General features: G+C 45.3%; 1 protein-coding gene across 5 annotated transcripts in view; it reads left to right on the top strand.

Annotated features, from left to right (window-relative positions):
- Window positions 1-14,667: 14,667 nt before the first annotated feature.
- dlec1 (DLEC1 cilia and flagella associated protein) overlaps window positions 14,668-27,524 on the top strand; it is a 209,298-nt gene continuing 196,441 nt past the window's right edge. For 3 of the 5 annotated variants that reach the window (XM_072254199.1, XM_072254200.1, XM_072254195.1), the window contains exons 1-3: window positions 14,668-14,755; window positions 18,443-18,499; window positions 20,887-21,036. In XM_072254199.1, coding sequence (XP_072110300.1) covers window positions 20,932-21,036 — 105 coding nt within the window. In that variant the 5' untranslated portion in view covers window positions 14,668-14,755; window positions 18,443-18,499; window positions 20,887-20,931. Of the gene's footprint in view, window positions 14,756-18,429; window positions 18,500-20,886; window positions 21,037-27,524 lie in introns of all 5 variants that reach the window. The other 2 variants (XM_072254196.1, XM_072254198.1) reach the window with 2 other exon arrangements.

The raw sequence follows: 27,524 nt of genomic DNA, 5'->3' as shown, positions 1-27,524 counted from the left end.
TACTGATTCATGAAGCTTTCCTGAACACATTTGTCAAACTCTAACCCATCTAGTCCTTTTTACAGTATGGGAGTCCCAGCCAATATATGGAAAATTAAAATCACCTAGTATCAAAACCTTATGTTTCTTACAACAGTCTGAAATCTCTCTACAAATTTGTTCCTCTAAATCCCTGGGACTGTTGGGTGGTCTGTAATATAGTCCCATTAACATGGCCATACCTTTCTTTCTTACTGCTCAGTTCCACCCATATTGCCTCACTAGATGCGTTCTCTAGTCTGCCCTGACTGAACATGCTGTGACAGTTTCCTTGTGTAGTAAAGCCACCTCTCCTCCTTTAATCCCTCCCACTCTGTAGCCGTATAAAACGATGGAAACCCGGAATGTTGAGCTGCCAGTCCTGCCCCTCCTGCAACCAAATCTCACTAATGGCTACGATATCATAATTCCAGTGTTGATCCATGCCCTGAGCTCCACCGCCTTTCTTACGATACTTCTTCCATTGAAATATAGTCAACTTAGTACACTAATAGCACCATGCTCAACCTTTTGATTCCTAACTTTGTCTGAGGTCTTAACAACATCTGTCTCCACAACCTCTCCACTAACTGTTCTGGTACACACAGAGGTGCCCATTCCCCTTCAGCTCTAACTTAAACTGCACTGTGCAGCACTAGAAAGCCTTCCCGTGATATTAGTCCCCTTCCAGTTCAGGTGCAAACCGTCTCGTCTGTACAGGTGTCACCTTCCCTGGAAGAGAGCCCAATGATACAAAAACCTTATGCCCTCTCTCCTACACCAACTCCTCAGCCACATGTTAAACTGTATAATCTTCCTATTTCTGGTCTCACTAGCATGTGGCATGGGCAGCAATCCTGAGATCACAACCGTGGCGGTCCTGCCCTTCAATTTACCACTTAACTTGAAACATATGAGATTATTATGGGATTGGGCACGCTGGAGGCACGAATCATGTTCCCGATGTTGGGGGAGTCCAGAACCAGAGGCCACAGTTTAAGAATAAGGGGTAGACCATTTAGAACGGAGTTGAGGAAAAACTTTTTCACACAGAGGGTTGTGGTTCTGTGGAATGCTCTGCCTCAGAAGGCAGTGGAGGCTAATTCTCTGGATGCTTTCAAGAAAGAGTTAGATAGAGCTTTTGAAGATAGCGGAGTCAAGGGATATGGGGAGAAGGCGGGAACGGGGTACTGATTGTGGATGATCAGCCATGATCACAGTGAATGGCGGTGCTGGCTCGAAGGGCTGAATGGCCTACTCCTGCACCTATTGTCTATTAACTCCTTGAACTGCCTTTGCAGAACCTCATCACTCTTCCTACCTATGTCACTGGCACCTGCATGGGCAGTGACCTCTAGCTGTTCACACTCCCACTTCAGAATGCTGAGAACTCAATGCGAGATCTCTGGCACCCAGAGGCAGCATACCGTCCTCAAATCTTATTCTCGTCCACAAACCCTCCTTTCTGTTCCTCTAACTAACGAATACCCTATCACCACAGCTCAGCTCTTCTACCCCCTTCCCTTCTGAATCTCAGAGTCAGCCTCAGTGCCAGAGACCTAACCACTGTGACTTTCCTCTGCCAAGATATCCCCTCCCCGCCAACAGTATCCAAAGTGATGTGTATTTTTGTTGAGGGAGATGGACACAGGGGTACTCTGCACTGGCCTTTCTCCTTCCTGACTCTCACCCAGTTTTCTGTGTCCCACACCTTGGGTGTAACTACCTCTCTATATGTCCTGTCTATCGCCTCCTCAGCCTCCTGAATGATCCACAGTTCATCCAGTTCCAGCTCCAACTCTTTAACACGGATTGTTCAAAGCTGCAGCTGGATGCACTTCTCACAGGTGTAATCAGCAGGGTCACTGGAGGTCTCTCTGCCTGCCCACATGCTGCAGAAGGAACATTCCACTACCCTCAGAGGTTCAAATGTCCATTTATTGTCAAAGTATAAAATCAAAATTCTTCAATCCTCCAGGGAGCCATGAAACCAAGAAAGAAAAGAAAGGCAGCATGATCACCAACCCCCAAATCCCACCACCCCACACAAAAAAAACGCACAAGAACGGAACAGGCACATCAACTCTCAACTTCCTCCTCCTGCACAAAAAAAACGAAGAAAACGGAACAGGCACATCGACCCCCATATCCCTCCTCCTGCGCAAAGAAAACTTGAAAAAAAACGGATTAGGCGTATCAATTCCACCCCGCCCCCCCCCCCAATCCCTCTTCCTGCACAAACAAACAAACAAAATGGATCAGGCACATTGATCCCCAAAAACCCCTCCCTGCACAAAAAATATGAAAAGATCAGATGAAAAAACACAGAATATAACGACTAATTGAAAAAAATGTCTATATTCCAAAGTCTAAACACTCTCCGGTACCGATCAAAAGGCAAGCAGCAGCCGGTGCTCCCCCTCTGCGCTCATTGCGATGTAGCAATCTCCCTCACCGCTTTAAACGGTGAACAATGAGAACTTTAATTGACAAAATGGAGCCAAACTTCGGCTTGCGCCTGCCCACTACAAGGTTCGCACACGCTGCCTCTGCCTCCTGGAAGCCTCTCAGAAACTGCAGAGTGCTGGAGCACCAAATGATCTCCAAATTTCCACACTCACTTTAACGTTTCAACCGCCCTCATCACCTTGATTGGTGAACAACTGAAGCTATAATTGGCAAAATGAAGCCAAACAATGGCTTGCATACTGTTCTGCAGCCCTCTTGACACGAGGTTCGCTTATGCTGCCTCTGCCTCCTGGAACCCTCTTAGAAACTGCAGAGCGCTGAAGTACCCAAACAATCTCCAGCAATCCCAGAATCACATTCAAGATGAAGAACAAACATAAAAGACATAAAAGAAGTAAAACAGATGTTTTCATGATCTGTCCAGAAGATGTCCACCAAAGGAGTGTTGTACGCAGGCACCATCTTAAACGGAAGCCACAGGGTCATCTATGTTACAGATGCCCTGCCTGGCATCCCTACTGTTCTGAGCAAATGTAAAGGGAGAAAAAAAATTCTACCTATAACTTTTTTTTTGCCTTCTCTAACTACAGCCTCTCCCTGCTGAAGCCTCAAAGAGGTAAAGCCTCAAAATCTCCGCTCTAACTCTGTCCACTCCAACAATGGCCACTCCGTTTGCCCCTGCTTACTTTAATCGGTTCTTGCCAATCAATCCCGAAATGCAATGAGCCAGCTTACCAGAGTGAGACAGGTCACCTGGATGAGTGTCCAGTCTCTCCTCATAAGGGAAATACAAAGAGTCAGTTTTCCAGACTGAGATAGGTCACCTAGTTGAGTGGTGATGCAATAACAACTTTTTGCTCAATGCCTAGCCAACTAAGAGCTCTATGACTCTAATTGTTGAATCAGGAAGGGGAAACAGGGTGAAGGAAAGAGTCAGCAGCTTTAAATTATTTGGTGTTTATATATTGGATGACCTGTCCTGAGCCCAGAACATAGATGCAATCATAGGGAAAACACCAAATAATTTGGTTTTCTTAGGATGTTGAGGAGGTTTAGCTAGTCACCAAGCATTCTGACACACTTCTATAGATGGACTGCTAGAAGTATCTTGACTGGTTGTAACATGGTCTAGTATGGAAATTCAAAAGCGCAGGAATGCAAGAAGCTACAGTGAACAGTGGACTATGCCCAATACATCGCTGGCACTGTTGGTAATATTTACGGGAGGCGCTGCCTCAAGAATGCAATATGGATTAAATGGTTTTGTGGCGAAGTTTGCGGATGACACCAAGATAGGTGGAGGAGCAGGAAGTGTTGAAGAAACGGAAAGGTTGCAGAGAGACTTGGTCAGTTTAGGAGAGTGGGCAAAGAAATGGCAGATGAGATACAATGTTGAGAAATGTACGGTTGTACATTTTGGAAGAAGAAATAATCGGGCAGATTATTATTTAGATGGGGAGAAAACTCAAAAATCGGAAGTGTAAAGGGACTTGGGGGTCCTTGTGCAGGATACCCTAAAGGTTAACCACCAGGTTGGATCGGCAGTAAGGAAAGCGAATGCTATGTTGGCATTCATTTCAAGTGGAATAGTGTATAAGAGTAAGGAGGTGTTGATGAGGCTCTTTCGGGCACTGGTGAGACCTCATTTGGAATACTGTATGCAGTTTTGGGCCCTCTATCTTAGAAGGGATGTACTGATGTTGGAGAGAGTTCAGAGAAGATTTACGAGGATGATTCCTGGAATGCAGGAGCTAACATATGAGGAGTGTTTGTCGGCTCTTGGACTGTATTTATTAGAGAATAGAAAAATGAGAGGGGATCTCATAGAAACATTTCGAATGTTGAAAGGGTTGGACAGAGTAGATGTGGAAAGGCTGTTTCCCTTGGTGGGTGAATCCAGGACAAGAGGCCACAGTCTTAGAATTAGAGGGTACCCATTTAAAACAGAGATGAGGAGAAATTTTTTTAGCCAGAGGGTTGTGGATTTATGGAATTTGTTGCCACATACAGCTGTGGAGGCCCAAACATTGAGGGTATTTAAGGAGGAGATTGGTAGGTATCTAATTAGTCAGGGTATCAAGGGATATGGGGAAAAAGCCGGAAATTGGAACTAGATGGGAGAATAGTTTAGCTCATGGTGGAGTGGCGGAGCAGATTCGATGGGCCGAACAGCCTACTTCTGCTCCTTTGTCTTGTGATCTTGCGATGTACTCTCAAAGATCGCTACCACCCAGACTATGCCATCTTTTAACAGCTACCATCAAGCAGGAGGTTCAGAAACCTGAAGTCCCATACCACCAATTTTAGAACAGTTACTCCCTTCAACTATTCAGTTCTTGAACCAACCAACAAAATCCTAATCACTACAGTTTAGCATTCTATGACCACTTCGCATCAAAATGACTTTTTTTTAATCTAATTGTGTGCGTTCTTTTAAAAATTGTGTCCAGTTTCTGTTCCTCTTGTGAGTGCTGCTTATCTAATACTATGTGCCCGTCATGTTTTTCATTGCACCTTACAGTATGACAATAAACTCAACTTTGACTTTAAGTTTGAGAATGTTTGATTTTGCATTGTATGACTAAACATCAGGCCATTATTATTTGTCCAAAGAAGTCGATGGTTAATTCAATCCTGTCAAGAATAGGTCCATCAAATCAGAAACCATGTACGTTTATGTCAGAAAATTCATAAAAGACTTCTTTATACCATCCACTGGCTTTGGATCCTCCCTGCAAAATTCCAGTGCACTTCACAATTGCTGGAGTAATAACATAATCTTTCCCTCAAAGGGTGGGCCTGTGATTTATGCTAGAACACAAGTTAGTATTGGAATTGGTTTCTCATTGTCATGTGTACCAAGATACAGTGAAAAGCTTGTCTTACATTCTGCTCAATTAGATCAAATCATTTACAAGGCACTGAGCTCAAATAAGATAAAATAATAACATTACCGAATAAAGCATGTAAATGAGCTCTTCAGGCTTATGCAGGGAGACAGACAGTGTTGGGCCCTGACGTTTTTAAGAGAACCTGAATTGGTTAGTTGCCATTTAACGAGGTCGCAAATTGTTTAGGTTTCCTTGTGTCTTTTTCTCAAGTGACTTGCTTTGTAATGCGGTCTCCTGGGGGCTTTCTGTTTGGAGTTATTAAGTTTATTTTGATAGGCTCTGGGATTCCATGTTTCTTGTATTATTTAAGCGGATGCCCAATTAGCACTAATTATGGGGTACTAGGTTTGAGAACGTTATGATTCACGGTGTCGCTCAGCCAAGTCATCAATGTTCTGTTCGAATACTTATGAATAAACTCTGGTGTTGCCGTCTCTACACTGGAGACTGGTTTTCATCCACACCTGGGTTCTGACATTGCCAGCACACATCGTGACAGAAGCATATAAGCTACTGACAAAGTCGTCATCATCGTCATGGCTATCCCTCGAGGTCGAGGATGATGGTCTTCATTCTGAAGAAGTGGCCCACAGAACGAAGACGCCTGTGCATGTATTTGTTTAACGTGTACTCGATGTTGCACTCCAGGAAGCACACAATACTTCACAAATCAACCAACTGATTCCAATGGCATGGAAGCCATGACTATTGGAGCTGATGGATTTGTTGCAGCCTTCATCCACCTTCACAGCCATTGAGTTCGAAGTAACTTTGTCCGCCTGTTCCACTGTTGAGGTCTTGGTTGGATTGTTCTTTGTCAGGGACCTCACCCTCGACCTTACCGCCGTGGGTGACCCTACCAGGAGCATAGCTCCAGACGGCATTGCTCTCGGGATCACAGGACCACCACGACGAGGTGACAATCCACGGAGAAGACTGACAAAGTGCAGAGTAGGTAAATGATAAAGTGAAAGAGCATAATGAGGTAGCTTGTGAAGCCAAGTGCCGACCTTATATTAAGAGGTCCACTCAAGAGTGTGATAACAATGGGGCAGAATCTGTCCTTGAGCCCGGTGATACTTGCCTTCAGCTTTTGTATCTTCTACCTGATGACAGAGGGGAGAAGGGAGAATATCTGGGGTGGGTGGGTTTTTGATAATGCTGGCTACTTTACAGAGGCAGTGAGATATACAGGCAGAATCCATAGAGGGGAGGCTGGTTCCCGTGATGTGCCAGGCTGAGTCCTCAGCTCTCTGCAGTTCATTGCTGTCAGAGCAGTTGCCATACCAAGCCATTATGCATCCACATAGAATGCTTTCTATGGTGCATCGATAAAAATTGGTAAGAATCAACAGGGATGTACCAAATTCCTTTAGCCTCCTGAAGAAGTACAAGGCATTGTTGTGCTTCCTTGTCCATGGCATCTATGTAGTTTGTCCAGTACACCTAAGAATTTGAACCTCTCAGGCCTTTCAACCTCAACACTTTTGATGTAGACAGAAGCATGTGCACTGCCTCCCTTTCTTAAGTCAATGACCAGCTCTTTTGTTTTGTTGACATTGAGGGAAAGGTTGTTGTTGTGACATTAAACTCTATCTCCTTCCTATACTCTGACACATTGTTATTTGAGATATGGCCTACTACAGTGGTATCATCTGCAAACTTGTAGATGGAGTTAGCGCAGAATCTGGCCACACAGTCATGGGTGTTCAGGGAGTCGAGCAAGGGGCTGAGAACACAACCCTCTGGAGCATCCCTGTTGAGAATAATCTCGGTGGAGGTGTTGCTTCCATGCATTTCCTTCACTGTTTTCCTTACCTCTTACACCTTACTTGTGCATTTTGTGAGTCCTCCTCCCTCCCCATGCAGTCTCCATGAGATCAATAAGTCACCCAAGGTGCAGATTTCTGCACAGGGCCTGTATGTCTTCAGGGCAACCTTCTGACACGTGCAATTGAGTTGTTAAATGATGAAGAAGATCATAGGTAGGTGTGTAACCTTGTAGAAACATGATTATGTACATGACACATTTACATTGAAAGTAGTTTTACATATACTTACAGGGTGGAGAACCTTGAGTATTGGATACACTTCATTTGATAGCTACTCTAGCTACCCCAGCAAGAAGAACAGGTTAATTAATATTTATCTGCCCCAGGCAAGGATTTTTGCTGTTTGAGATAGTTGGTCATGTTAATCAGAATGGGAAAACAAGGTAATTGGCTGAGTGGAAAAGATTGAAGACAAGTGGAGCATTTTAGAGTGTGAGTAAAGATAAAACTCTCCACTAATGTATGGAAGACCTTAGCAAATGACAGAAAAATGAGGAAATTAATTGTACTGAGTCGAGAAATGCATTTGCAGACAAATATTGATAGTTGAGTTCTTAGTGTTGTCTGATGTATCCAATAATGACAGGAAACCTGTGCAGGAGAGTTTTTAAAGTGAAAAAGCCATTACACTAGGGCAGTTCCATTCTCTCAGCCTCGGAAGTCCAGGTTCAGGGTACGAGTAGTCATCACTACTGACGTCTTCCTTGGTTGTAGTGGATGACCATGACTTCTGTCTTTTAGCATGCCCTTCACTCTTCACAGGGCATTGCAGAACTGCCTTCCTGGCCATTGAATTTTACTGCTGATCTCCTCTGCCCAGTCCGCTGGAGCTGATTTCACAAGCTAGGATAGGCATGTCTCTATCTCACCAGGGTACGAAGCCTGTCCGCCCCCTGACCTGGTTTAGCCCACCTGTCGAAGCGATGACTGCTGTTGTATGCGAACACCCACTTGAAGCTGAATGTCTGATGGAGACCAAAGGTGAGTGAGCTGCCCTAGAATGGACACAACAACCCCTGCACTAGAGGTGCTACCCCTCCCTGGACACCCCTTACACCTCCAGCACAGTTATTACACACACCTTTATTGAGGCAAATATTAAACAGATTGCCAAAAGCTCCAGATCCAGCATGTCTTCTCAAAAATTTTTACTGCCAAATTTCCCTGAATCAAATAAATGGAAGGAAAATAATTAAACAATAGCTCTTGTATTCTGACCTTATCTAATCTTTTATTATAAAATTGATCTGATTGGTTAATTGAATCACAAAATGCATTGGCACTGGAAGGAGGAAGGAGGGAGGAGGGAGGGAGGGAGGGAGGGAGAGAAGTCTGGAGCAAGTCTTGACCTCACAATCTACCTCATTTCATCTTGTAAGATTAGCTTTATTAATCACACGTACATCAAAACGTACAGTGAAATGTGTCGTTTGAGCCAACGATCAACATATTCTGTGCAGTGTGCTGGACAGCCCGCAAGTGTTACCTTGCTTTAGATGCCACCATACCATGCCCGCAACTCACTAACCAAACCTGGATGTCTTTAAAATAAGGGAGGAAACCGGAGCACCCGGAGGAAACCCACACAGCCACAGGGAAAATATAAACTCCTTAGAGACAGAGCAGGAACTAAACCCAGATTGGTGAACGCTATGGTACCTCACAGGAGGAATGGTGTCCATAATGGCTTCTTTAAACAGTAGTACCACTCCTTTCTTTCTTCCCCCAGTTCCACAAATACTCCTGTTATGTAATTATTCATTTCTCTTTTCAAAGTTATCAGCTTCTAATCAGCTGCAATCCCGTCGAGAAAGGTGTTTTCTCCTGTGGAATGTTTGCAGTACGACAAATGGATTCTGATCTTAAAAAGCCAGAAGTTGGCAAGCACAATCACATAGGGAATTTTCATGTAATTAATTTACGCTGATCATATATTTTCACCAAGAAATGAAAGGACATCAGGCTAACTGAATGTACCACCTAGTTCCTGAGGCAATATAAAGAATTATGAGTAAATATTTGCTCAAAATGATGTGAGCCTGAGCTATTTGCGTTCTGAAGAAAAACTGTAATGGGAAAATACTGATAATCGACTTTTAATTTAATTAATGGAAAGGTGTGGAGTATCCAGTAATGGAATAAATGTTTGATTGGATTAGGCAGGGTCAGTTAAGTCTGATATTTTCTGCATATTTTAAGCTTGAGTCATGCCACAACTAACAACGTTGAGTTTGGAACAATTCCTTTGTAAGTAGGTTTACATTCTTTCTCATACCTTTCTTCTGTTTCTCATCATCTCATCTCTCCTGCCACAATCTGTACAATCATTTCTCTTCATATGAAAGGTTCCAGTAACCCAGAAACATTCAAGCCACTGTCACTATTTTGTCATTCCTCGGTGTGCACGTAATGGATAATCTAACCTGGACCCATAATACCTCCTCATTCGTACAAGCTGGCAGGCGATAGGTGATTTCCCAGTGGCCACCCATTTCAATTCAACTTCTCATTCCCATTTCAACATGTCTAATGCCTGTACTGCCATGATAAGGCCACACTCTGGTTGGAGAAGCAACATTTCATATTCTGTCTGGGTATCCTCCAAGCTGATGGCACGAACATTTATTTCACCAATTTCTAGTAATTTCTACATGCTCCCTCCTTCTCTATTTTTTCCATTCCCCATTCTGTTTCCCCTCTCTTCCCAGCTCTTCTCATCTGCCCAACATCTTCCTCTGGTGCTCCTCCTCTTTCCCTGTCTTCCATCTATATTCCATCTTCTTCAGCCCTTTACCTCTTCCACAGTCTTACTTCATTCCCACTCCCCCATCAACTCATCTTTCTCTCTCACCTGGTTTCACCTATCGTCTGCCAGCTTGTATTTCTTCCTCTCCCCAACCTTCTTATTCTGTCTTCTTCCCCTGTTTCCAGTAATTATGAAGGGCCTCAGCCCAAAACATTGACTGTTTATTTCCCTCCATAGATGCTGCTTGACCCGAGTTCCTCTAGCATTGTGTGTGTGCTGTTCTGGACTTCCAGCATCTGCAGGATGTCTTGTGTTAGGGAAAGTCTTTTAAACGTTGTAATTGTACCCGCATTTACCACTTCCTTGGGCAGTTCAAAGTTCAAAGTAAATTTATTGTCAAAGTACAGATGCATCACCATATACAACCTGACATATGCAAGTACAACAGGCAGTGAAGAAAGCTAATGGCATGCTGGCCTTCATAACAAGGGGAGTTGAGTATAGGAGCAAAGAGGTCCTTCTGCAGCTGTACAGGGCCCTGGTGAGACAACACCTGGAGTATTGTGTGCAGTTTTGGTCTCCAAATTTGAGGAAGGACATTCTTCCTATTGAGGGAGTGCAGCATAGGTTCACAAGATTAATTCCCGGGATGGCGGGACTGTCTTATGTTGAAAGATTGGAGCGACTGGGCTTGTATACACTGGAATTTAGAAGGATGAGAGGGGATCTTATTGAAACCTTGTGGTAAACCATATATATATGTTGTGACTAGGTTAACTGTCTGGACATGCCTCTCTGCTGAAGGCCCCTGTGGCTCCTCCTACAGTCCTGTATAAAGGTGTTTCGCCTTGCCCCTCCCCCTCAGTCCGGGGGCAGACACTCACCGTGGAGGTCATGAAGGTCGTATTGTACAGCGAATAAAAGCCTTTCAGTATTTACCAAACCTCAGTCTTTTGGAGTTATTGATGGTGCTTCAAACATATAAGGTTATTAAAGGATTGAACACACTGGAGGCAGGAAGCATGTTCCCGCTGATGGGTGACTCCAGAACCAGAGGCCACAGTTTAAGAATAAGGGGAAGGCCATCTAGAACGGAGTTGAGGAAAAACTTTTTCACCCAGAGAGTGGTGGATAAGTGGAATGCTCTGCCCCAGAAGGCTGTGGAGGCCAAGTCTCTGGATGCTTTCAAGAAAGAGATGGATAGAGCTCTTCAAGATAGCGGAATCAAAGGTTATGGGGATAAGGCAGGAACTGGATATTGATTGTGGATGATCAGCCATGATCACAGTGAATGGCGGTGCTGGCTCAAAGGGCTGAATGGCCTACTCCTGCACCTATTGTCTATTGATATTAATTTTCTTGTGTGCATACTCAATAAGTCCATAACAGATTTAAAAAAACATAAGCTTGGGCATTCAACCTGTGAAAAAGACAACGAATTGTGCAAATACAAAAGGAAAGAAAGTAATATCCAGACCATGAGATGAACAGTCCTTAAAAATGAGTTCACAGGTTGTGGGAACATTTCAATGATGGGCAAGTGAAGTTGAGTGAATTTATCCCCGTTGGTTCAAGACCCTAATGGTTGAGGGGTAATAAATGAACAATACAAACATTTACGTCAGGATGTTGTTCATCGACTATAGCTCAGCATTTTACACCATCATTCCCACAATCCTGATTGAGAAGTTACAGAACCTGGGCCTCTCTACCTCACTCTGCAATTGGATCCTCAACTTCCTAACCAGAAGACCATAATCTGTGTGGATTGGTGATAATATCTCCCCCTCACTGACGATCAACACTGGTGCACCTCAGGGGTGTGTGCTTAGCCCACTGCTCTACTCTCTCTATATCCATGACTGTGTGGCTTGGCATAGCTCAAATACCATCTATAAATTTGCTGATGTTACAACCATTGTTAGTGGAATCTCGGATAAAGACGAGAGGGTGTACAGGAGTGAGATATACCAACTAGTGGAGTGGTGTCGCATCAACGACCTGGCAATCAACGTCAGTTAAACACAAGAGCTGATTGTGGATTTCTGGAAGGGTAAAACAAAGGAACATATACCAATTCTCATAGAGGAATCAGAAGTGGAGAGAGTGAGCAGTTTCAAGTTCCTGGGTGCTAAGATCTCTGAGGACCTAACCTGGTCCCGACATATCGATGCAGTTATAAAGAAGGCAAGACAGCGACTATACTTCATTAGGAGTTTGAAGAGATTTGGTACGTCAACAAATACACTCAAAAGCTTCTATAGATGGACCATGGAGAGTATTATGACAGGCTGCAGCCTGTCTGGTATGGGGGGGGGAGGGGCAACTGCAGAGGACCAAAAGAAGCTGCAGAGGGTTGTAAATTTAGTCAGCTCCATCTTGGGTACTAGCCTACAAAGTACCCAGGACATCTTCAAGGAGCAGTGTCTCAGAAGGAAGTGTCCATTATTAAGGACGTCCAGCACCCAGGGCGTGCCCCTTTTCTCACTGTTACCATCAGCTAGGAGATACAGAAGCCTGAAGGCACACACTCAGCGATTCAGGAACAGCTTCTTCCCCTCTGACATCCGATTCCTAAATGGACATTGAACCCGTGAACACTACCTCACTTTTTAAAATATATTTCTGTATTTTGCATGATTTTTAATCTATTTAATATACATATACTGTAAATGACTTATTTATTGATTATTATTTTAATTTTTTTCCTTGTATATTAAGTATTGCATTGAGCTGCTGCTGCTAAGTTAACAAAGTTCACGACACGTGCCGGTGATCATAAACCTGATTCTGAGCTGTTCCTGAACCTGGTGGTGTGAGTCCTGAGGCTCCTGTACCTTCTTCCTGATGGCAGCAGAGAGAAGACAGCATGTGGATGGTGGGTGTCCCCGATGATGGATGCTGCTTTCCTGTGACAACACTTCGTGTAGATGTGTTCAATGGTGGGGAGGACTTTACCCTTGATGGACTGGGCCATATCTGCTACTTTTTGTCAGATTTTCCATTCAAGGGCATTGGTGTATCCATACCAGGCTGTGTAGCAGCCAGTCAATATACTCTCCACTACACATCTATAGAAGTTTGTCGAAGTTTGCCAAATCTTCACAAACTCCTAAGGAAGTGGAGGTGCTGCTGTACTTTCTTCATAATTGAACTTATGAGCTGGGCTCGGGACAGGTCCTCCAAAGTGATAAAACTGAGTAATTTGAAGTTGCTGACCCTCTCCAGCATTGATCCTCCATTGAGGACTGGCTCGTGGACCTCTGATTTCCTCCTCCTGAAGTCAACAATCAGCTCCTTGGTCTTGCTGACATTGAGTGAGAGGTTGTTGTTACGGCACCACTCAGCCAGATTTTCAATCACCCTCCAAGATGCTGATACAGCACCCCCTTTGATCTGGCACACAACAGCAGTGTTGTCAGCAAACTCAAACATTGGAGCTGTGTTTAGCCAGTCATATGTATAAAGAGCAGGGGGCTAAGCACGCAGCCTTGAGGTACACCTGTGCTGATGGAGATGTTGTTGCCAATCTGAACTGACTGGAGTCTGCCCAAGTCTGCAATCAAGGATCCAATTGAGCAAGGAGATCCTGAAGCTTATTAGCAGTTCAATTCATATACCCACTATGTGGAAAAACTTGCTCAGATCCCTTCTCAAACACGAGGAAATCTGCAGATGCTGGAAATTCAAGCTACACACACAAAATGCTGGTGGCACGCAGCATCTATAGGAAGAGGTACAGTCGACATTTCGGGCCGAGACTCTTCATCAGGACTAACTGAAAGAAGAGATAGTAAGAGAATTTATTAGCTCATATCTCTTCTAAGTCTTTCACTTCTTAATTCAGTGCCTTTTAATTTGACTCTCCTGCACAGGGGGGAAAAAAAACTGATTATCTATGCCTGTCTCCTCCCAAGACCCTTCATTAGGATTGGATGACTTGAGTTATAAGGAAAGACTGGAAAGCTGGGCTGTTTACCCTGGAGTGAATCAGGCTGAGCAGTGACCTTAGAGGCTTAAAAAATTATGAAGAACATAGATACCCGTCAGATGCCTCTAAGAGGGAAGGAGAAGGGCACAAATTGTCAGTCTTTTTTCCCCTTTCTAGTCTAAAGTTATAGGGCATAGACTCAGGAGAAAGACTTAAAGGGAAAAGCCTTAGAGGGAATGTTAGGGGCAGGTTTTTCACAAAGTGAGTATGTGAAACGAGCTGCCTAAGGAAGCGGTAAAACTACAATGTTTAGAAGACGTTCAGTGACATAAGAGATTCTACAGTTGCTGGAAATCCGGAGCAACACACTCCGGATTTCCAGCAACTGAGTTCCAGCAAATCTGGAGGAACTCAGCACCAATGGAGGGGAATAAAATCAACGTTCTGCGCCGAGATCCTTCATGGGGACGTTCGGTATTCATGCTCTTCACTAATTTTAAAAGGGTCAGCAAAGCTCTAAATTCACCACATGTACCTGCTCGGAATCTCACGATGGATCGCGGAGACATTAAATCACGACTGAGGCGTACGCACAGGTACAAAGCACGAAAAGGTCACTCTTCCCCACCCACCCGCGGCGGCGGGAAATGAGCGACCTTCGCATGATGGCAACCCCTCTCCCTTCGCTGAGGGGGTGAAGAGAAAGGAACGACCTTCTCAAGATGGCACGGCGCCGCAATCACATCCCTTCCTTTGATTGGTCGCCAGTTGCCCGGGGACGGTTGCTCAGGCAACTTGTGAAACGGACAAGATGGCGAAGATTAGCCGGGTTTCTCCCGCTTGCGGCTGACCGACAGAGTAAGCGAAGGTGAGAGGGGAGAAGGGCATCGCCCGGACTCAATCCGCGCTCCCCATAAGTGAGCAGGGTTGGGGGAGGAGGGATGGCTGGGCTGTGGAGAGACGGGCCACGGAGCATGTCACTACTGGTGAGCTCCCGTCTCGTCTCCTTTCTTCACTGGAGTTTTAACAGCAGGGAAACAGGCCCTTCGGCCCTCCTCGTCCATACCTAACCACGGTGCTTATCTGAGCCAATCCCATCTGCTTGCATTTGGTCCATAAATCTCTAAATGTCGGAGGCACAAAAGTGTGCTACGCTCGAATCAGGCAAGCAGTCTGCTGGAGGTACTCAGCGGGTCGAGCAACATCTGTGGAGGGCAAAGAATTGTTGATGTTTCGGGCTGAAATTCTGCATCGGGATAGTATATTATTTATTGCTCCCTTTACATTTTCCCTATCCACGAACCTCTCCAAATGTCTTTTAAACGTTGTGCAATTCATTTCATATATGCAAAAAATTTGCCCTGCTTAAATCCATACCGGATAGTTTTGGAGTCCCCAACACTAGGAAGAGACTGTGATTATCTATGCTCCATGCTCCTCATGCTGTAATTTTATAAACCAGTTTAAGGTCACCCCTTAGCGTCCTTCAGGGTAACACGCACAACACGCTGGAGGAACTCAACAGGTCGGGCACCATCTGTGGAAATGAACAGTCAACGTTTCGGGCCAAGACCCTTCGTCAGGACTGAAGAGGGAGTGGGCAGGGGCCCTATAAAGAAGGTGGGGGGAGGGTGGGAAGGAGAAGGCTGGTAGGTTCCAGGTGAAAAACCAGTAAGGAGAACGATAAAGGGGTGGGGCTGGGGATAGGCAGGAAAGGTGAAGAAGGATTAGGGGAAAGCACAATGGGTAGTAGAAGGAGGCAGAACCATGAGGGAGGTGATAGGCATCTGGGGGAGGGGGCAGAGTGAAACTGGGATGGGGGAAGGGAGAGGGAAGGAATTACCAGAAGTTGGAGAATTCAATATTCATGCCAAGGGGCTGGAGACTACCCAGATGGTATATGAGGTGTTGCTCCTCCAACCTGAGTTTGGCCTCATCATGGCAGTAGAGAAGGCCATGTATGGACATATCTGAATGGGAATGTGAAGCAGAGTTGAAGTGAGTGACAACCGGGAGACCCTGTCCGTTGTGGCGGACGGAGCGAAGGTGCTCGACAAAGCGGTCCCCCAATCTGCATCGGGTCTCACCGATGTAGAGGAGGCTGCACCAGGAGCACCGGATGCAATAGATGACCCCAACAGACTCACAATGAAGTGTTGCCTCACCTGGAAGGACTGTTTGGGGCCCTGAATGGTGGCAAGAGAGGAGGTGCAGGGACAGGTGTAGCACTTATGCTTACAGGGATAAGTGCTGGGTGGGAGATCTGTGGGGTGGGACGTGTGGACCAGGGAGTTGCAGAGGGAACAATCCCTGTGGAAAGCAGAGAGAGGTAGAGAGTGAAAGATGTGCTTAGTGGTGGGGTCTTGTTGAAGGTGGTGGAAGTTGCGGAGGATAATGTGTTGGATCCGGAGGCTAGTGGGGTGGTAGGTGAGGACAAGGGGAACTCTGTCCTTGTTGTGGTGATGGGAGGATGGGGCGAGGGCCGAAGTGCGGGAAATGGAGGAGATGCGGGTGAGAGCATCATTGATGATGGCAGAAGGGAAATCATGATCCTTAAAGAAAGAGGACATTTGAGAGGTCCTGGAACGGAAAGCCTCATCCTGGGAGCAGATGCGGTGGAGACGGAGGAACTGGCAATAGGGAATGGCAATTTTGCATGTGGCAGGGTGGGAAGAGGTATAGTTGAGGTAGTTATGAGAGTCAGTGGGCTTATAGAAGGTGTCAGTGGACAGTCTGTCTCCAGAGATCGAGAAAGGGGAGAGAAGTGTCCGAGATGGACCAAGTGAATTTGAGGGCTGGGTGGAAGTTAGAAGCAAAGTCGATGAAATTGACTTTGGCCCTCACCCCATCCTCCCGTCACCACAACAGGGATAGAGTTCCCCTTGTCCTCACCTACCACCCCACCAGCCTCCGGGATCCAGCACATTGTCCTCTGCAACTTCTGCCACCCTCAACAGGACCCCACCACTAAGCACATCTTTTCCTCTCTACCCCTCTCTGCTTTCCACAGTGATCGTTTCCTCCGTGACTCCCTGATCCACACGTCCCTCCCCACGGATCTCCCACCCGGCACTTATCCCTGTAAGCATAAGTGCTACACCTGTCCCTGCACCTCCTCTCTCACCACCATTCAGGGCCCCAAACAGTCCTTCCAGGTGAGGCAACACTTCACTTGTGAGTCTGTTGGGGTCATCTATTGCATCCGGTGCTCCTGGTGCAGCCTCCTCCACATCGGTGAGAATTGACACAGATTGGGGGACCGCTTTGTCGAGCACCTCCGCTCCATCCGCCACAACGGACAGGATCTCCCGGTTGCCACCCACTTCAACTCTGCTTCACATTCCCATTCAGATATGTCCATACATGGCCTCCTGTACTGCCATGACGAGGCCAAACTCAGGCTGGAGGAGCTCATATACCGTCTAGGTAGTCTCCGGCCCCTTGGCATGAACATTGAATGCTCCAACTTCCAGTAATTCCCTCCCTCTCCCTTCCCCCATCACAGATTCACTCTGCCCCTTCCTCCAGCTGCCTATCACCTCCCTCACGGTTCTGCCTCCTTCTACTACCCATTGTGTTTTCCTCTATTCTTTCTTCACCTTTCCTGCCTATCACCTCCCTGCTTCCCTTCCCCCACCCATTTATCTTTCCCCTTACTGGTTTTTCACCTGGAACCTACCAGCCTTCTCCTTCCCACCCTCCCCCCACCTTCTTTGTAGGGCCCCTGCCCCCTCCCTCTTCAGTCCTGACAAAGGGTCTCGGCCCGAAACGTTGACTGTTTGTTTCCATGGATGCTGCCCGACCTGTTGAGATCCTCCAGTGTGTTGTGTGTGTTGCTTTAACCCCAGCATCTGCTGAGTATTTTGTGTTTACTCCTTCAGGGTAAACAGTCCCACCTATCCAGTCTCTCCTTATGACTCATCCTTCAGTACTGGCGACATGCTTGTGAATCTGTTCTGCAGCCTCTCTAACTCACATCCATCCTTTATTATGGTGACCAGAACTGTGCACAGTCCTCCAGTCTCACTGGAGTTACATTGTGATGTTACAATTCCTGTACTCAGCACCCTGGATAATGAAGGCAAGCATGCAGTGTTTCTTCTTCACCACCCTGTGCATCTCTGTCAACACTTTTAGGGAATTATGTACGTGTACCCCAGGTTTCAGTTCAGCAGTACTCCCTGGGCCCTAATATTTATTGCACGTCCTTTCCAAATTCATACTTTACAAAGTGCATTACTTTACACTTCTCTCAATTATATCATAATATCCTAAAACATACTGGATGGTTAGTTCATTAAAATATAATAATACTGGACTGTCAAAGAGTTCATTATGATATTATAAATAAAAGCTTTGGATTGGAAATATTGTTCTAATAGTCTGCTATTGTAAGAAAATGAACCTCAGGGTAGTATATGGTGACATATATATATACTAAGATAATAAAGTTATTTTGAACTTAGCTGGCTCTTGGCAAAAATTGGAATAGCATTATACTAATTGTTTCATTTCTCATATTTCTTAATAACATTGGATTAGTATTGTATTGCAGCATTGATTGATTGGCTGGGTGTCCGTCCTGTCCGATAATGCAAGGAAACCTGACCAGGTGAGTTTTTAAAGTGGAAAAGCTGTTGCATTGGTGCAGTTACACCCTCTCAACTTCGTAGCTTTAAGTCCAGTAGTATGAGTAGTCATTACAACTGGGGTCTTCCTTGGTTGCAGCGAATTACCAAGAATTCTTCCGTGCTTTGTCATGCATTTTGTGGTTCATGAAGCATTGCAGAGCTGCCTTTCTGGTCATTGGATACCACTGTTGATCTCATCCACCCAATCTACTGGATGTGACTTCACATGCTAGGACAAGCATGTCCCTATCTCAGCAGGGAATGAGGCACTGTAGCATTATGATATTTTTATACATTAATTTATTATTGCCCTTGAATTGGAATGTAATTAAGAGTAAATTATATTGGTTGGTCTGGAGTCATATAAAGGCCAAGAAGGCATATTTTCTTATGGTAAAGAAATTAAATCAAAGTTCAAAGTAAATTTATTATCTAAGTACATAGACTATCTGTTGGATGGAAGTGACCAACAACTCTGATAGGGGCAGATGCCAAGTTTTTAAGCTCACCTGTGGGAAGTGATGCTTTAGCACTGCTGGCCCACCACCTCGAGGGAGTCTTGATCATAAATGGGCCGAAAAGTGGCAGATCAACTGATGATCTCACTGGTGATAGCACAGGACAGTTAACATCTTAGTCCACGTGTATTTTTTTTAACTGTTTATGTCACTATATACAACCCTGAGATTCATTTTCTTGTGAGCACATTCAATAATTCTATAACCCCAACCTTTTTTGCACCGCGGACCAGTTTAATATTGACAATATTCTTACGGACCGGCTGACCTGGAGGGGGTGTTCAAGTAGGGTTAAACTGACCTCAACATGTCTTTTACAGTTAGGGTTGCCATCTTTCTCACTCCCAGATAAGGGACAAAAGTAGCAGTCAAATATGGGACTGGTGTTTACCCTGAGAAAGACTACCATGATCATGAAGCCTTGCGCGGGCACCTGTGTGCGCATGCATGATGTACGCATGCACGTACGTGCCATTTTTTTTCCCACAAATCGCTTTTGGCTTAATCTTCCCGACTACACTGTATATACATTATTTCTACTTTATATAGGCTGTGTATTTATCATATTCCAGCTTTTACTATATGCTAGTGTTATTTTAGGTTTTATGTGTTATTTGGTATGATTTAGTAGGTTATTTTTTGGGTCTGGGAACACTCAAAAATTTTACCCATATAAATTAATGGTAATTGCTTCTTCGCTTTACGCCATTTCGGCTTACAAAAGGTTTCATAGGAACGCTCTACCTTAGCAGGGGAAATACGGGACAAGGGCGGTCCTGTATGGGACAAACCAATTTAGCCCAATATATGGGATGTCCCGGCAAATACGGGACAGTTGGCAACCCTATGTTCAAGTTCAACAGTGTGTGACGGAATGAGGAAAGGTGCAGCTGACTCATATCGTTTCCTCGTGGCCCGGTAAAAGTCCACGGGCCGGTGGTTGGGGACCGCTGTTCTATAGAATAATAACCATAACAGAATCAGTGAAAGACCACTGAACTTCGGCATTCTACCAGAGTGCAGAAGACAACAAACTGTGTAAGTACAAAAAGAAATAAATATTGAAAACATGAGATTAAGAGTCCTTGAAAACAAGTCCACTGGTTGTGAGAACATTTCAATGATGGGGTAAGTGAAGTTGAGTGAAGTTATCCCCTTTGGTTCAAGAGCCTGATGACTGAGGGGTGGTAACTGTTCCTGAACCTGGTGGTGTGAGTCCAAAGTCTCCTGTACCTTATTCCGAATGGCAGCAGTGAGAAAAGGACATGTCCTGGGTGGTAGGGTTTCCTGATGATGGATGCTGCTTTCCTGCGACAGTGTTTCACATTAATATGTTCAATGCTTGAGAGAGCTTTACCCATGATGGACTGGGCTGTATCCACAAACTTTTATAGGATCTTCCATTTAGGGGCATTGGTGTTTCCATACCAGGCTGTGATGCGCCCAGTCAATATACTCTCTACTACACATCTGTAGAAATTTGTCAAAGTTATGGATGTCATGCCAAATCTTTACAAACCCCTAAGGAAGTAGAGGTGCTGCAGTGCTTGTTTCATAATTGCATGTACGTGTTGGACTCAGGACAGGTCCTCCAACAGTCCTGGTATTACAACAGCCTTGTGCTTTCATGATTACCATTACTGCTGGAACTCCAGATTTATTTAATCATTTGAATATGCATTTAACAGATGGCACAGTGCAATTTGAAACACTGGCTCTGGACCAAGCATTTAGATGACAAAATTTGAAACACTGGCTCTGGACCAAGCATTTAGATGACAAGATGACTTTAGTAACATAGATGCAATCCTACCGTATCATCACTTCCACCTTTCTATTTCTCGATCAAGATAAGTTCTTCAGTTTGATCAGGTTCCTGAAATAATATTTCTGAAATGAATGAAGAAGAGGCTGCAGAGGAGATCAAATCTTCTTCTGAAAATATTAACCCCTTGCCATCGGACACAGATCTTCAAAATCCAGATGAAGAAATAACAAAGGTAAAATGCCGACATACAACCTGTGGAATTTTATGTCATAGTTAGAGTTTATTTCCTGAATAGTATGACTTTGAAAGGAAGCTCTCCAAGTACACAGGACTGGTCAGCAACTGTCAGCAGGCTGGATGGAGAGCGAGGTGTCTCCCAGTGGAGGTTGGTTGTAGGGAATTTGTAGTCCGTTCTTTAGTTAGAGCCTTCAGCATTTTGGGCATCGAGGGAGAGAGGAAGAGGAGAGCCATCTGCAGTACCACCGATGCGGCAGAGAGGGCCTCAAGATGACTGTGGCTCAAAAGAGGGGAGCCATGGAGTCATAAGTAGCTAGCCATCTGGACACAAGCTGGGGTCTGATCAGCCCCGGCTGGGTCACCTGGAGGAGGTTGTATGATGTTGAAAGACCGGAAACACCCGATGATTCCAGGAACATCACTGAAGATGTGTCCAGAAGCATCAATAGATGTATGTACACAGAATAGTGCAGTGACATAGATGGAAGAGCTGATATTTCAGACTTGAATCAGGAAGTGGAATGGTGGGTTAGTAAGGTTGGTGGTGTTGCGCATGGTGTAGAATGTTGCCATAGATTACAATAGGACATTGATAGGATGCAGAGCTGGGCTGAGAAGTGGTAGATAGACTTCATTCTGGAAAAGTGTGAAGTGATTTTATTTGGAAAGTCAAACTTGAAGGGAGAGTACGTGGTTAATGATAGGATTCTTAGCAGTGTGGCAGAACAGAGCAATCTTGCAACGATGTTCTGGGACTCTTACTCTTTGTGATTTTTATACATGACCTGGATGAGGAAGTGGAGGGATGGGTTAGTAAGTTTGCTGATGACACAAAGGTTGGAGGTGTTGTGGATAGTGTGGAGGGCTGTCAGAGGTTACAACAGGACATTGATAGGATGCAAAACTGGGCTGAGAGGTGGTAGATGGAGTTCAACCCAGGTAAGTTTGAAGTGGTTCATTTTGGTAAGTCAAATATGATGAGAGAATATAGTGTTAATGGTAAGACTCTTGGTAGTGTGGAGGATCAGAGGGATCTTGGGGTCCGAGTCCATAGGATGCTCAAAGCAGCTGCGCAGGTTGACTCTGTGGTTAAGAAGGCATACGGTGTATTGGCCTTCACTAATAGTGGAATTGAATTTAGGAGCTGAGAGGTAATGTTGCAGCTATATAGGACCCTGGTCAGACCCCACTTGAAGTACTGTGCTCAGTTCTGGTCGCCTCACTACAGGAAGGATGTGGAAACCATAGAAAGGGTGCAGAGCAGATTACAAGAATGTTGCCTGGGTTGGGGAGCATGCCTTATGAAAACAGGTTGAGTGAACTCGGCCTTTTCTCCTTGGAGCAATGGGGGATGAGAGGTGACCTGAAAAAGGTGTATAAAATGATGATGGGCATTGATCGTGTGGATAGTCAGAGGCTTTTTTTCAGGGCTGAAATGGTTGCCACAAGAGGACACAGGTTTAAGGTGCTGGGGAGTAGGTACAGATGAGATGTGAGTTTTTTACGCAGAGAGTGGTGAGTGCGTGGAATGGGCTGCCGGCAACGGTGGTGGAGGCGGATACAATAGGGTCTTTTAAGAGACTTTTGGATAGGTACATGGAGCTTAGAAAAATAGACAGCTATGGGTAAGCTTAGTAATTTCTAAGGTAGGGACATGTTCGGCACAACTTTGTGGGCTGAAGGGCTTGTATTGTGCTGTAGGTTTGCTATGTTTCTATGTCATAGATCCCTCAAAGTTGCTGTGCAAGTTGACAAAATGGTTAAGATGTTGTATAGTGTGTTGGTCTTCATTAGTCGGGAGATTGAGTTCAAGTATGTGTGTGAGGCCGGTTTTCTGTGCTCAGTGTCAGATGTGGGAGGTCCTGGAGACTCCCGGCCTCCCGGATGACCACATCTGCACCAAATGTGTTGAGCTGCAGCTCCTTAGAGACCGTGTTAGGGAACTGGAGCTGCAGCTCAATGACCTTCGTCTGGTCAGGGAGAGTGAGGAGGCGATAGAGAGGAGCTATAGGCAGGTAGTCATCCTGAGACCACAGGAGACAGAGAAGTGGGTAACAGTCAGGAAAGGAAAGGGCAAAAAGCAGGTGCTAGAGAGTACCCCAGTGGCTGCCCCCCCTTAAAAATAAGTACTCCTGTTTGAGTACTGTTAGGGGGGGACGGCCTACCTGGGGGAAGCAACAGTGATCGCGCCTCTGCACAGAGTCTGGCACTATGACTCAGAAGGGCAGGGAAAGGAAGAGGATGGCAGCAGTGATAGGGGACTCTATAGTTAGGGGGTCAGATAGGCGATTCTGTGGACGCAGGAAAGAAACGCAGATGGTAGTTTGCCTCCCAGGTGCCAGGGTCCGGGATATTTCTGATCACGTCCACCATATCCCACAGTGGGAAGGAGAACAGCCAGAGGTTGTGGTACATATTGGTACCAACGACATGGGTAGGAAAAGGTAGGAGGTCCTGAAAACAGACTACAGGGAGTTAGGAAGGAAGTTGAGAAGCAGGATGGCAAAAGGTAGTAATCTCGGGATTACTGCCTGTGCCACATGACAGTGAGTATAGGAATAGAATGAGGTGGAGGATAAATGTGTGGCTGAGGGATTGGAGCAGGGGGCAGGGATTCAGATTTCTGGATCATTGGGACATCTTTTGGGGCAGGTGTGACCTGTACAAAAAGGACGGGTTGCACTTGAATCTGAGGGGGACCAATATCCTGGTGGGAAGGCTTGCTAAGGCTATTGGGGAGGGATTAAACTAGAATTGCTGGGGGCTGGGAACCGAACCGAAGTGACGGAGGAAAGGGAGGTTGGCTCACAAATAGAGAAAGCTTGGAGACAGTGAGAAAGGGAGGATAGGCAGGTGATAGAGAAGGGACGCGCTCAGACCGATGGTTTGAGATGTGTCAATTTTAATGCGAGGAGTATCATGAATAAAGCGGATGAGCTTAGAGTATGGATCAGCACTTGGAGCTATGATGATGTGGCCACTACAGAGACTTGGATAGTGCAGGGGCAGGAATGTCTACTTCAAGTGCCAGGCTTTATATATTTCAGAAAGGACAGGGAGGGAGGCAAAAGAGGTGGGGGCGTGGCACTGTTGATCAGAGATAGTGTCACAGCTGCAAAAAAGGTGGAAGACATGGAGGGGTTGTCTTCGGAGTCTCTGTGGGTGGAAGTTAGGAACAGGAAGGGGTCAATAACTCTACTGGGTGTTTTTTATAGAGCACCCAATAGTAACAGGGACATCGAGGAGCAGATGGGGAGACAGATTCTGGAAAGGAGTAATAATAACAAGGTTGTTGTGGTGGGAGGTTTTAACTTCCCAAATATTGATTGGCATCTCCCTAGAGTGAGGGGTTTAGATGGAGTAGGGTTTGTTAGGTGTGTTCAGGAAGGTTTCTTGACACAGTATGTAGATAAGCCTACAAGAGGAGAGGCTATACTTGATCTGGTATTGGGAAATGAACCTGGTCAGGTGTCAGGTCTCTCAGTGGGAGAGCATTTTGGAGATAGTGATCACAATTCTATCTCCTTTACCATAGCATTGGAGAGGGATAGGAGCAGACAAGTTAGGGAAATGTTTAATTGGAGTAAAGGGAAATATGAGGCTATCAGGCAGGAACTTGGAAGCATAGATTGGAAACAGATGTTCTCAGGGAAATGTATGGAAGAAATATGGCAAATGTTCAGGGGATATTTGTGTGGGGTTCTGAGTAGGTACATTCCAATGAGACATGGAAAGGATGGTAGGGTACAAGATCCGTGGTGTATAAAGGCTGTTGTAAATCTAGTCAAGAAGAAAAGAAGAGCTTACGAAAGGTTCAAAAAACTAGGTAATGATAGAGATCTAGAAGATTATAAGGCTAGCAGGAAGGAGCTTAAGAATGGAATTAGGAGAGCCAGAAGGGTCCATGAGAAGGCCTTGGCGGACAGGATTAAGGAAAACCCCAAGGCATTCTACAAGCATGTGAAGAACAAGAGGGTAAGACATGAGAGAATAGGACCAATCAAGTATGACAGTGGAAAAGTGTGTATGGAACCAGAGGAAATAGCAAAGGTACTTAATGAATACTTTGCTTCAGTACTCAGTAAGGAAAAGGATCTTGGTGATTGTAGGGATGACTTGCAGTGGACTGAAAAGCTTGAGAATGTAGATATAAAGGAAGAGGATGTGCTGGAGCTTTTGTAAAGCATCAAATTGGATAAGTCGCTGGGACCGGAAAAGATATACTCCAGGCTACTGTGGGAAGCAAGGGAAGAGATTGCTGAGCCTCTGGGCAATGATCTTTGCATCATCAATGAGGACGGGAAAGGTTCCGGAGGATTGGAGGGTTGCAGATGTTGTTCCCTTATTCAAGAATGGGAGTAGGAAATTATAGGCCAGTGAGTCTTATTTCAGTGGTTGGTAAGTTGATGGAGAAGATCCTGAGAGGCATGGCTTTGTCAAGGGCAGGTCGTGCCTTACGAGCCTGATTGAATTTTTTGAGGATGTGACTAAACACATTGATGAAGGTAGAGCCATAGATGTAGTGTATATGGATTTCAGCAAGGCATTTGATAATGTAGCCCAGGCCAGGCTTATTGAGAAAGTAAGGAGGCATGGGATCCAACGGGACATTGCTTTGTGGATCCAGAACTGGCTTGCCCACAGAAGGCAAAGAGTGGTTGTAGATGGGTCATATTCTGCATGGAGGCCAGTGACCAGTGGTGTGCCTCAAGGATTTGTTCTGGGACCCCTACTCTTTGTGATTTTTATAAATGGCCTGGATGACGAAGTGGAGGGATGGGTTAGTAAATTTGCTGATGACACAGAGGTTGGGGGTGTTGTGTATAGTGTGGAGAGCTGTCAGAAGTTACAACGGGACATTGATAGGATGCAAAACTGGGTTGAGAAGTGGCAGATGGAGTTCAACCCAGATAAGTGTGAGGTGGTTCGTTTTGGTAGGTCAAATATGATGGCAGAATATAACATTAATGGTAAGACTCTTGGCAGTGTGGAGGATCAGAGGGATCTTGGGGTTCGAGTCCATAGGACACTCAAAGCTGCTACACAGGTTGACTATGTGGTTAAGAAGGCATATGGTTCATTGGCCTTCATCAATCAAGGGATTGAGTTTAAGAGCCAAGAGGTAATGTTGCAGCCTTATAGGACCCTGGTCAGACCCCACTTGGAGTACTGTGCTCAATTCTGGTCGCATCACTACAGGAAGGATGTGGAAACCATAGAAAGGGTGCAGAGGAGACTTACAAGGATGTTGCTTGGATTGGGGAGCATGCCTTATGAGAATTGGCTGAGTGAACTCAGCCTTTTCTCCTTGGAGTGACGGAGGATGAGACTTGACCTGACAGAGATATATAAGATAATGAGAGGCATTGATCCTGTGGATAGTCAGAGGCTTTTCCCCAGGGCTGAAATGGCTAGCATGAGACAGCATGCTTGGAAGTAGGTACAGAGGAGATGTCAGGGGTAAGTTTTTTATACAGAGAGTGGTGAATGCGTGGAATGGGCTGCCGGCGGCGGTGGAGGTGGAAATGATAGGGTCTTTTAAGAGACTCCTGGATGGCTACATGGAGCTTAGAAAAATAGAGGGCTATGGGTAAAGTCTAGGTAGTTCTGAGGTAGGGACATGTTCGGGACAGCTTTGTGGGCTGAAGGGCCTGTGTTGTGCTGTATGTTTTCTATGTTTCCAAGTGCCATGAGGTAATGTTGCAGCTCTATAAAACTCTGATTAGACCACACTGGAATATTGTGTTCAATTATGGTAGCCTCATTATAGGAAGGAAGTAAAAGGATGCTGTCTAAATTAGAGAGCATGTCTTTTGAAGATAGGTTGAGTGAACTAGGGCTTTTCTCTGTGGAGGGAAGGAGGATGTTTCCTGTGGTGGGAGAGTCTAAGAATAGAGGGGCGTTGTTTTAGAACAGATGAGAAGGAATTTCTTCAGCCAGAGAGTGGTGAATCTGTGGAATTCTTTGCCGTGAGCGGCTACGGAGGCCAAGTCTTTATGTATATTTAAGGCAGGGGTTGATAGATTTTTGATTGGTCAGGCATGAAGGGATACAGAGAAAAGCTGGGAGATTGGGGCTGAGAGGAAAATTGGATCAGCCATGATGAAATGGTGGAGCAGACTCAAAGGGCCAAATAGCCTATTTCGGCTCCTATATCTTATAGTCTTATGGGTGCAGAGGAGATTTACCAGGATGCTACCTGAATTAAAGAGCATGTCTTCGGAGGATAGGTTGAGTGAGCAAGGGCTTTTCTCTGTGGAGCAAAGGAGGATGAGAGGTGACTTGATAGAGGTGTACAAGATAATAAGAGGCATAGGTAGAGTACATTGCCAGAGGCTTTTTCACAGGGTGGAACTGACTAATATAAGGGGTCATAATTTTAAGGTGATTGGAGGAAAGCATAGGGGGCATGTGAGAGGTAGTTTTTTGTACACAGTGAGTGGTGCGTATGTGGAAAGTGTTGCTAAGGCTGGTGGTAGAGGC

The sequence above is a fragment of the Mobula birostris genome, chromosome 3 (assembly GCF_030028105.1).
Source record: "Mobula birostris isolate sMobBir1 chromosome 3, sMobBir1.hap1, whole genome shotgun sequence".
NCBI classification, from domain to species: domain Eukaryota; kingdom Metazoa; phylum Chordata; class Chondrichthyes; order Myliobatiformes; family Myliobatidae; genus Mobula; species Mobula birostris.
Note: the sequence above shows the minus strand (reverse complement) of the source record. Positions and strands in the feature narration are given on the sequence as shown.